Here is an 11,022-nt window from a genome sequence, read left to right as displayed (position 1 = left end):
GATTTGCAATTGTCCACAATCATTTAACTCAGTAACCTAGGGTATGTGCTCAGTCACTCAGCTGTGTCCAACTCTCTGCAACCCCATGGACTGTAGCCCACCAGGCTCCTCTGTCCACGGGATTTCCCCTCCAAGAATACTGGAGTGAGTTGTCATTTCCTCCTCCAGGGGATCTTCCTGACCCAGGGATCAAACCCACCTCTTGTATCTCCTACATTGGCAGGCGGATTCTTTACCACTGAGCCGCCTGGGAAGCCCATAGCCTAGGGTGGACACGCCTTGTTATTTCTCCACTTTAAAATATGTCCACATGAAGAAGAGCAAAGTGACTCAGAAACAGCAGGATCTCCAGAATCAGAGACTCTAACACAGACCAGGCGGGCCCATCTCTGAGATGCGTGGGCTTGGCTGCTATTGAGAGTGTAGATAATCTCTGCAATATCGAATGACACAAAATTGTTCAAGCTGTCATATTCAGTAAAAATCTAAGTTTACAAAGCACTTTTCTGTATGACCCTTTACGTTGTCTAATGTCCCCAAGTGGCCCTAGTGGTAAAGAACCCACCTGCAAGTGGACCCCACAGCAGAGAGGTGGGTGGGCTCGATCCCTGGGTGGGGAAGATGCCCTGGAGGAGGGCATGGCAACTCACTCCCGTATTCTTGCCTGGAGAATCCCCTGGATAGAGGAGCCTGGCGGGCTACAGTGCATGGGGTCACAAAGAGCTGGACGTGACTGAGCGACTGAGAACTTTAAGCGACCTACTAAAACTATTTATGCACTGCTTGACTCTACTGGTGGAGTTATGGATGAAATTTCTTTCTTTCCACTCACTGATACTTTCTGAATGGTGTAATGAATATGCATAACTTTTGCAAAGAAAAACAATTTGGAGAAGTAAACAAATTTTAATGTCTTTTTTCTTCTGTCTTATTGCGTCTGTGAATAGGAAGTAACAGACCTTGGAAATCATATTTTTCTGGAAGTTGGGTACGTGGTAAAATGGTAGGCTTTAGGGTTCACCATTTTATGACTAAGACAGCAACATTATGAAGCAACTGCATTAATGACAAATGTCATGCTATCATGTGGACAGGCAAAAGTATTAGAAATCATAAACTGTACTGATGATGCTATACCGATCAATCGATCAAAAACTAAGTATCTACAAGCATATGATGTGGCCCTTATTCCCAGCAACCTTCAGATGGTCTGCCAGTTGTGCTGGTAGTCAGTCAGGTCAAGTGGAGAGAGAGCAGTAGAAAGAAAAAACAAACACAAAGACAAACCTATAAACGTAACACACACACACACACACACACACACACACAAGTTGATAATTGATAATTACCAAGCACTGACACCTCTTCCATCATATAAATATACTCTTATAAGTGGATTTAATCTTCAAATTCAGTCAATACATTTCATAGATTAGTCATAAAAGCAGTCAGTGTCCAGTAACAGTACACTTAACAGTATTAGCTACCAGCATACCTTCAACCCCAAATTTAACATCTTCATTCAGCATCCTTGCAGGGTTTGTCCAGCAGTTTCCTGTGTTTCCTGTCGCAGGCCTGAACTAAACTGCTTGGGCAAAGAGGAGAAGGAGAGAACACAGTCTCCACCAGAGTCCAAGGTCACACCTCACTGTCCTCTTACCTCACTCTTTCTGCAAGTGTCACCAAGAAGCTATCTTACTCATTGAACTGAAACTTCAAGATGCAAAATCAATCCTCTTAAAACAGATTTTTAAAACTTTGAAAGATTTGGAAATACATCAATACACGAAATAGAGAAATAAAATGAAGCATATTATCCCAAATCAGATATAAGACTGTTACAAGAATATATAAGTGTATTTTACTCGTTGACATAGTAAATACAACTCACCTTTCCTCCGTGGATTGTTGCTGAAATAGATCAGGCAATATGCTTGAATTAATGTGATCAGTGCATTACAACTATTACTTCCAAAGTGTGGATCAGATAGCCAGTTGCCCTAAGATAAATATATGGTAGTCACACAAATATTAGAAAGTAAGACTAACCATCTGAAAACTACAAATATTCAAACTTTTACTTAAAAAAAAAAAAACCAGCTTGCACATGAAATTCGAATGACGTATAATACACTAGAAGAAGGCTCCATTCCAAAGTTCTACCAAAAGGAATTGTTTTTACAGATGCCATGAGTTAATCAAATACATCTAGCATCGTCTGGAAAACTTAATAGCATGCCACAACTTCATATCACTGTCAACATGCATAACAGAACCCATAATTATTTTTGTAATAATCAAGCCAAAAGCAAAGAAATAAATGAAGCAATATAAAAATGAAACAGAAGAACACAAAGGAAAGTACAAGGAAAACGTGTATGATAAAATTGAAACCGCCTGAGAAACCAGTTTAAGGCCCTGAAGTCTTTTCTTTCTTTTTTTAGCAGGAAAATCCTGTCGGTAGGTAACCCCTAAAATGCCCCGTAATCTGCACACACCTCAGACCTTCATTTTTCCCCCCAGAGCACTCTCCCAGTAAACCAGGTTTAATGGAAAGTACAAGGTGTGCACAGAAGAGACAATCTCGGGACTGGGGTGAGGCACCGAGGGACAAGAGCCTCTGCCCCACCCCAAGCTTGGCTCCTAAGGGGTCACCCTTCCGCCTGCCTCTGACTCAAGCCCATGGTGTCTGCAGCAGCTGCGGAGTAAAGTGCTGTGTCTGGAACACGTCAGTCCGCACACCACGCAGGGCCTCTGTGCCTTCACTAGGCGAGTCCTCTGCCAGGGGGCTTCCAAAATGCAAATTAGACCTAGGCTTCTCAGATGGATGCGGTTTCCATCAAAACTAGTGCCAAACAAACATCTTTGATATGCAAAATGTCTACTCTAGTGAATATAATCATTCCTACATACCCACCCCCCCAGGTTTTCCTCCAAGAGGTTAAAGCAAATAGCAGATCTGTAAATGCTAATGTACTTGCTGTAAAGCTGAAGTCAGGGAGGGACAACAGTGAAGGGCATCAAATGATGGGAAGAGCCACCACCCATAAGATCTTGGGGAAAGTTAACATTCCATAGTCTTTAATAAAGCAAGACTATTATCACCCTCATCTGGAAGCATTTTGGGCGTTTATAGTGAGTGCATATTAAAAACACATTTCATCAGTAAATCTTCACATGCTGGACAGATTAGCAATATAATTTTTAGCTTGAAATTTTAAAATATCAAATAGAATTATGTACAAAGCACAGGCGCTTGGTTTTTACATACTTTCAACCATATTCCATATACAATTAAGCCATTTTCAGTTCATAAAAAATCCAATCTGCATTATCTGTGATTTGGTATAGAGATTTGCTTCTTTTAAATATAGCCTAAGATTTATATAAGCATGCACAACTAAGTGAATAACTTAACATAACCAAACTTAATTTTGGTTAGGAAAGCAGAATAAATACAGGTTGGTTTGTGGGGGCTCCTTCTAACTGATGAGTTTGTGTGGCTCCTGCTAAGGGAGCAACTTGATCTATTTTTAAGTGGTGAATAATCTGCTCACAGGAACTGGTACCTGTGTACACGGGTATTTACGTACAGAGAAGAGAAGCAGAGTTAATTCTCTGACAACATTTGTTTGTTGTTCATAACTACTCTCCCAAGAGTTTTTCTTAACAGCAGCAGAAGTGAACGGGAAGGAGGCTTAAATCAAATCATGATTTGCCCCTGGTGATGGTATTTTGCACTTTCAGGCCTTTGTTACCTGCAAACTCCAACAAGTATGGTGAAAGGGATGAGGCCCATGTTACCTGCAAACTAGGTTCCTGAGGGCACTTAGACAGGACTGAAGCACCTGGGACCCTCTTATGAGAGAAAATCACAATGGCTAATTCAAATAGCAACTAACAAGTTACATCAACTCATTCTATGCCGGGATCACAGAGACAAAATGAAAAAAAAAAAAAAAGCTCTGTTTTAAAATCATTCAAGGAGACAGTGGAGGCAGCAGTCTGACTAGTGATGTATCTGAATGTGCCGTCCAACAATCAGAAACAGTAATCCAGCTAGCAGGGAGAAAACAATCCCCGCTGGGGCCAGGAAAAACGACCAGCCGTACAGCACAGAGGGGCTGAAATCCAAGCAGTCTCTCATTTTCATGTGTCTGTAGCTTTCCATGTCAGCCACCGCCTGGACCCAGATGACATACAGCATCACCACCAGGGAAAACAGGACGCCTGAGGGGACAGAACAAGACACCTTTAGCCTTTCTGAAGATGTCTGCCCGAGCGTGCTAGCAGACCAATCACACGCCCGGTGATAAAACTGTGAGAGGGCAGTTTTAGCTAAGCCGCCTACTTGGTGTCAGACCTGCTACTGCACGCTTCCTAGGCACATCACTTATCTTCAGTGTTCAGGGCACTGGGGGCGAGAGGTGCAGAAGAACGAGGACAGTGGCTGACCTGTGCTGACTGAGCGCGTACCGTGTGCCAGGGGCTGCATCAGGTGCCTGCGAATCCAAGAGTCAAAGACCCCTTGCGCTGTCGTGGAAGCCGCTTAGTCGTGTCCAGCTCTGTGGGACCTCATGGACTATAGCCCGCCAGGCAAGAATCCCTCTGTCCATGGGATTCTCCAGGCAAAAAAACTGGAGTGGGTTGCCATTCCCTTCTCCAGGGAGTCTTCAGGGATTGAACCCAGGTCTCCTGAAATGCTGGCAGATTCTTTACTGTCTGAGCCACCAGGGAAGCCCTGCCTAGCAGAATTTACTTTCCAACATTTACCCGTCTTTATGTCTCGTTTGTGATGAGCACTGTTATATGTTATTTCTTTCAACATGTACAACATACTCATGAAACAGGTACTCTGAAACCCCAGTTTCAAGTTTATGCAAACTCAGCTGGTAGCTTTCCTAGCTGATTTTTAGTTCAAAGCCTTTCTGACTATTGTTATAACAATGTAACATTTATAATTACAACTAACTGGTGCTGTAGTTAAATGTGACAGTGAAAACAGAAGCCAAGTAAGACAAGTACCAGAAAAAAAAACAGAGATGGGAGCACTGAACTAATATAAAAGAACACATGTGACTCCTTAACAAACTTTCTGTGGATTGGCGATCAAGAGCCTTATTAAATAAAAGAAAGGAAGAAAGAAAGGAGGGAGGGAAACTACTAAACAGAAGAAGGCAACATAATTTATGAACCATTTCAATATAAAACTGCAATCCACCTATTCAAAACACTGTTGGGATTATACGGGCAGAGAAGTGTCATAGTGTTGGGCCTTTGACTTTATCAAATAACAGGACAGAAGAGCTTTATGAATGCAGAAATCTGAGGCTACCACTAAGCACATGCTTCTCCATGTGACTGTTACCGTGACAGCAGAAGGAGGTGGTACCACTGCACTGAGCGGCAGTCTCGAGAGCTGCTAAGTTGATGCATTACTGAATGAGGGACAGGTCCCCATACACAAATTTGTCCCAAAGCAAAATATACTTCCAGTAGTCATGTGTGGATATTGAGAGCTGGACCAAAAAAAAAAGGCTGAGTGCTAAGAATTGATGCTTTCGAATCATGGAGCTGGAAAAGACTCTCGAGAGTCTCTTGGACAGCAAGGAGATCAAACCAGTCAATCCTAAAGGAAATCAATCCTGAATATTCACTGGAAGGGCTGATGCTGAAGCTAAAGCTCCAATCTTCTGCCCACCTGATGCAAAAAACCGGCTCACTGTAAAAGACCCTCACACTGGGAAAGATTAAGGGCAAAGGAGAAGGGGGTGGCAGAGGAGGAGATGGTTGGATGGCATCACTGACTCAAAGGACATGAGTTTGAGCAAACTCTGGGAGATAGTGAAGGACAGGGAATCCTGACATGTTGCAGTTCACAGGGTCGCAGAGTCAGACACAACTTAGCAACAACAACAAGAATATACCTGAGGTCACTTGTTATTTCTCCAAAAGTTCAATCCAAACTTGTTAAGGATCTACGGTACTCTTTGAACAAATGAACTGAACTATTGGGTATAAAAGCTCCACATTCTAATTACTAGTCTGTCTGGAAGGTAAGCACCACCTTGTGATCAGGAGCAGAGGCTGGGAAACACGGAGAGAAGAGAGCTTTTAACATGGGTTACAAGCCTAGCCATCCATCGCTCTTGTGGAGTTAACCATGTTCCTAAAGTATTTAGGTGTCCTCACCCTCCTGGGTCATCAATTTCATAAAGAATCTTGAGAAGAAGGGCCCACACGTTATGTCAAAGTATATCATCATCAGAGCTGAAACTTTACCCTGATTATGATACAAGCTACAGAGTTGCGAAGGGTCAACACAATGGCTTCACTAATAAGAACCATCCTTCACTCTGCCTTCTGAACGTGAGTGTAAACATTGCAGCACAGAATAGAGCAGTCTAATCACTGCACGACAACTGATCACAAAGCAGCAGTGAAGCCGGATCCGGCCAGCAAGCTTCTCGCAGAGCCATGCTTCAGACTGTGACAACAATATGGTGAGGCCATGTGCTGTCTAGCAACTCTGAGCCTCTCAATGCATTTTTTTTTTCAGCAAATACACAGACAGTGTGCTCTGCTAATGTAAAGGTGTGGCTTGGTCATCTGCATACTCTTGCCTTATACAAACACATTGCAAACCATTTTTTATTATTTATTTATATATATATTTTTTAATCTTCCTTGCATCACATGAATCTCTTTTGCTTTCAGGTATTTTTATTTTAAAAAATTTCCTTGGTGAAAAACTAGTAGCTTTATACATCTTTTCTTCAAGAATTGTAAACTTACTGAATTTAGACCATATTTTTTAAAGTATTGTAGGGCCTCCCAGGTGGCTCAGTGGTAAAGAACTGGCCTGCCAACGCAGGAGACATGGGTTTGATCCCTGGGCCAGGGGGTTTCCACACGCTGTGGAGCAGCGCAGCCCGTGCGCCACAGCTACTGAGCCTGTGCTTTAGAGCCTGGGAGCTGCAACTACAGAAGGCCGCGTGCCCCAGAGCCAGTCCTCTGCAACCAGAGAGGACCCTAGCAATGAGAAGCTCTCGCACGTTACTAGAGAGTAGCTCCCATTTGCTGCAACGAGAGGAAAGGTCCAGGCGGCAGTGAAGACCCAGCACGGCCGAAAATAATAAACAAACAAATAAATAAAATTATTAAAAAGTATTGTAGGACATCAAGCAGATGATTCATAATAAGGAAGAATTCAGTTACATTTAATGATTGCTGTTCTTTGAAGAGCAATTACATCCTGAAAGCCACGAAGAATAGTGGTTTCTATCAATACAGTCTTGTTCACTGGTTGGAGAAATAGTCCATTTACTTCATAACAGATCAGCTTATGATTATACCCCTGGGGTAAAATAGTGCTTCCCTACTCTTCATAACCCATTATATCGCCAGTGTCTTTTGTGTGTGTGTGTGTGCGTGTGTGCGTGTGCACGTGCAGACAGACAGACAAACAGAAGGAAAATTAACAAACAAACATGGGGAAACTATCAGTATTTACACCAAAGGCCAACAGATTAGCTAATATGGCAGCAAAAATTTATGACGGGGGCTGCATGAAGTAAGTAGCCAAAAGAAGAGTCAGGAGACTATTGCTCACAGCGGGACTGATCATCCACATACATATACTGAGGCGAGCTGGAGTCAGGTTCTTCACTCCTGAGAAGGGAGTCACAAATTTGAAAAGGGGGGAAAGCTAGAATGAACTCTATGGTGTTTTTTTTTAGAACTGAATGTGTTGGTGTGAATTTGTGGTTTTAGATGGATAAATGAATGAATACGGAGGCAAATGTGTGCACACACCCTTGTGCATGCGTGTACCTAGCTACACTTCCTGGCTGTTCCCTGCGAAAGTCTGGGAGCAACACCACCCCAGTTCCACAGAGTACACTGGGCATCTAGATCTTGGCTTCTAAACACGGGGTTCGGGGCATCTCTGAGAAACAGTTGAGTCCAGGCTGGGACAGAAAGAACAAGACGAATCTGGAACATCATGTTATACCAAAAAAGTACAGATGTGCTCAGAGAACAGTGTGGGCATTCAGAAAACACATCTTGGGGCTTCTCCTAGCCAGTTCTAAGAACATTTGACTATTAAACAAATAATGATAGAAGCCCATTACATCTCATCAAACAAAAGAGGGACCCACGAGCCCACAGAGATATAAATAAGCAAGTGAATAAATTTCAGTAGGGAGAAGGGAATGTCTTTCATTCAGAATGCTGACTTATAAATACAGAAGGAAGAGCTGAATCAGAAATCACCGCTCGGCGATCATTTAAGTCAGAATTAATTCAGGCAAGAAACAAAAATGGATACTAAAACTAGTGGATGAAATTTAGATGGGAAATAAATGTTTATACCGGCTCAGAGTCTCTTCCCACAAAATGCGTATTAGTCGTAAAGAAAAAACAGCAACTCTACACTGAAGAAACCTGGCAAATCCCCCTTTACTCAAGGGATCAAAGTTGGTAAAACCAGGGACATAACAGACTGGTGTCACTTACCACTTCAAGAGATTCAGTGAGAACACAATGTAACGGCTGTGCTCTGCAGCAAAGGGAAAAACCTAAGTCCAGTACAGAGGAAGCATCAGGCAAACCAGCTCAGGAACGTTCCAGAAAACCACAGGCCTGTACTCTTCGAAAGAGCCCAGCTCATGAAGGTCAAAGAAAGATTTATTCTGGTTTGATGGATACTCAAATGACACCTCTAAACACAGGGCGTGTTCCAGGGCTTGATTCTTTCGCTTTCTTTAATAGGCATTGTTGGGGAAATTACCAAATATTTCCAAGGGAGTCTCCGGGTAAAGGGGCTTACCATTTCTCTGTAAGTTTGAAAATATAGCAAAACAAGAAACAAAATGAATGAGGAAAAAAAAAAAGTATGGTGGAAGTGTGTGGCTACCTGTGCTGGAAAGTGAATGTGGTGGGGGTGGGTGGGAGGAGAGGATGTGTGTTCACACCCAGAGAGATGCATGTCCTATTGGTGGGATATTGTGACTGATGAACAGCACCATTATTGATGTATGGATCAAGAATGTATGGATGTGAGAGGTGGACCATAAAGAAGACTGAGCAATGAAGAACTGATGCTTTCAAACTGGTGCTGGAGAAGAGTCTTGAGAGGCCCTGGGACTGCAACGAGATCAAACCAGTCAATCCTAAAGGAAATCAACCCAGAATACTCACTGGAAGGACTGATGCAGAAGCTGAAGCTCCAATACTCTGGCCACCTGATGCAAAGAGCCAACACTTGGGAAAGACCCTGATGCTGGAGACTATTGGGAGCAGGAGGAGAACGGGGCAACAGAGGATGAGATAGTTGGATGGCATCACCGACTCAACAGACATGAGTTTTAGTAAATTCCGGGACATAGTGAAAAGACAGGGAAGCCTGGCATGCTGCAGTCCACAGAGTCACAAAGAGTCAGACACGATTTAGGGATTGAACAAAAACAATTATTGATTTGGTCCACCCACCAAGTGAAGCACTAATACTATGGGAAAATCTTAACTACAAAAAGAAATTCTTAAAAACATAAGCAATAGCTGTCTTGAGAGACAAGTGTATTATATTTCAAACCCACTTGCCACAGTGATTTTAGAAAGTATTGCCAGTTTAAATATAGCTTCATTTAAAACAATTATTACCATTCAGGTAATAATTGTTTTAAATGAAGCTATATTTAAATTAGGTCATACATTTTGAAAGTGTAATTTACCCCCAATTGAATTTTATAATTTCTATTTTTTGAAGTCTAACACAAATTCATAAAATAGCTTACTGGAGACATAATCAAAATATGGTCCCAAAGCCCATGAAGCTTTGTGATCATAATAAAACAAATAAACAGACAAATAATTATGGCATACCAAGAACAAGGTGGGTTTCTTATTGGCCGTGTGGTGAGGAGTCATTCAAGCTTATCACTACGCATAGTTTCTGTCAAAATGTCACCAATGCAACCTGGAGAGCACTTTTTTTGTACAAAGGTCATTTTCTGGTCTAATGTCTTTAGTCAATGAAGCCTATGTATTGGGTATTATCTATCAGATTTTTCAAATACTTACTGCTTTTTTAGATTGGCATGATAACTTCCGACACTAACATCCTTTATGTTCAATACTCTGTACTTTTTCTCTCTCTCCCTCTCTCTCTCTTTTTTTTTTTTTAACTTTTTGGCCATTCCCCTTGGCATGCAGGATCTTAGTTTCCTGACTAGGGATTGAACCCACATCTCCTGCACTGGAAGCATGGAGCCATAACCGCTAGGCAACCAGGGAAGTCTCAATACTCTGTACTCTCTTGTGAAACAATGATTGATAGATAGAGAATGATTGTGCACGTATATCCATATCTACTCATAAGTAGTGAGGGGTTTGATCTGAGAAGCAGTTTCATTTAAGGCCAAGGGTCTGCTGATGGTAACTGAGTTTCCAGAAGTATTTGGTGGTTGAAGAGCACAGGGCTGCAATCTGTCTACCCAGGTTCAGGTTTACTGTTTAGAAAGTTTAAACTTTAGTAGCTGAGCAACACTGAGCATGTTTCTAACGTCTCTGTGTCTCCGATTCATCACTGGTAAAATACAGATGACGCAAGTGCTCACCGAAGAGAGCAATAAGAGAAAGGAACAGAGGAAAGCACTCCAGGAGCAAGATGCCCCAGACAGGACAAGCACATAGCCAACACTGAGCTTTGGCGTACGCTCTTGCTGTGGCTAGAAATATCATCCCCTGAAACCTTCTGAAGCGTCAGAGCTTCTCATGTGACGGGACTACTTCAGGACGGGCCAAGAGGCACGAGAAGAAGCTTGCCGTGGATTCTCCTTTCTGAGACTTCATGGAAGGAGAGAGGGAAAAGGTGGTTTCACGTGTCTGCCCGGGCCTGCTGGAATCCTCCGCCAGGTGGCGCCCGTCACCTCACAGCCCCCTTCTAGGGGATATTTCAGAAAGCGCATCAGGTGAATCCAGACTGGAGCTTAGTCGTATTAAGGACGTTTTCTGTTT

At 42.6% G+C, this 11,022-nt stretch overlaps 1 protein-coding gene across 1 annotated transcript in view; it reads right to left on the bottom strand.

The window, feature by feature from the left end:
- Nucleotides 1-1,370: 1,370 nt before the first annotated feature.
- The window catches only part of TMEM182 (transmembrane protein 182), a 48,260-nt gene continuing 38,608 nt past the window's right edge, over nt 1,371-11,022 (bottom strand). The window contains exon 5 of the mRNA XM_040223823.1: nt 1,371-4,230. Coding sequence (XP_040079757.1) covers nt 4,010-4,230 — 221 coding nt within the window. The 3' untranslated portion in view covers nt 1,371-4,009. The remainder of the gene's footprint in view (nt 4,231-11,022) is intronic.

Source organism: Oryx dammah, unplaced genomic scaffold, assembly GCF_014754425.2.
Source record: "Oryx dammah isolate SB20612 unplaced genomic scaffold, SCBI_Odam_1.1 HiC_scaffold_25, whole genome shotgun sequence".
NCBI classification, from domain to species: domain Eukaryota; kingdom Metazoa; phylum Chordata; class Mammalia; order Artiodactyla; family Bovidae; genus Oryx; species Oryx dammah.
This window is presented reverse-complemented; position numbering and strand designations above follow the sequence as displayed.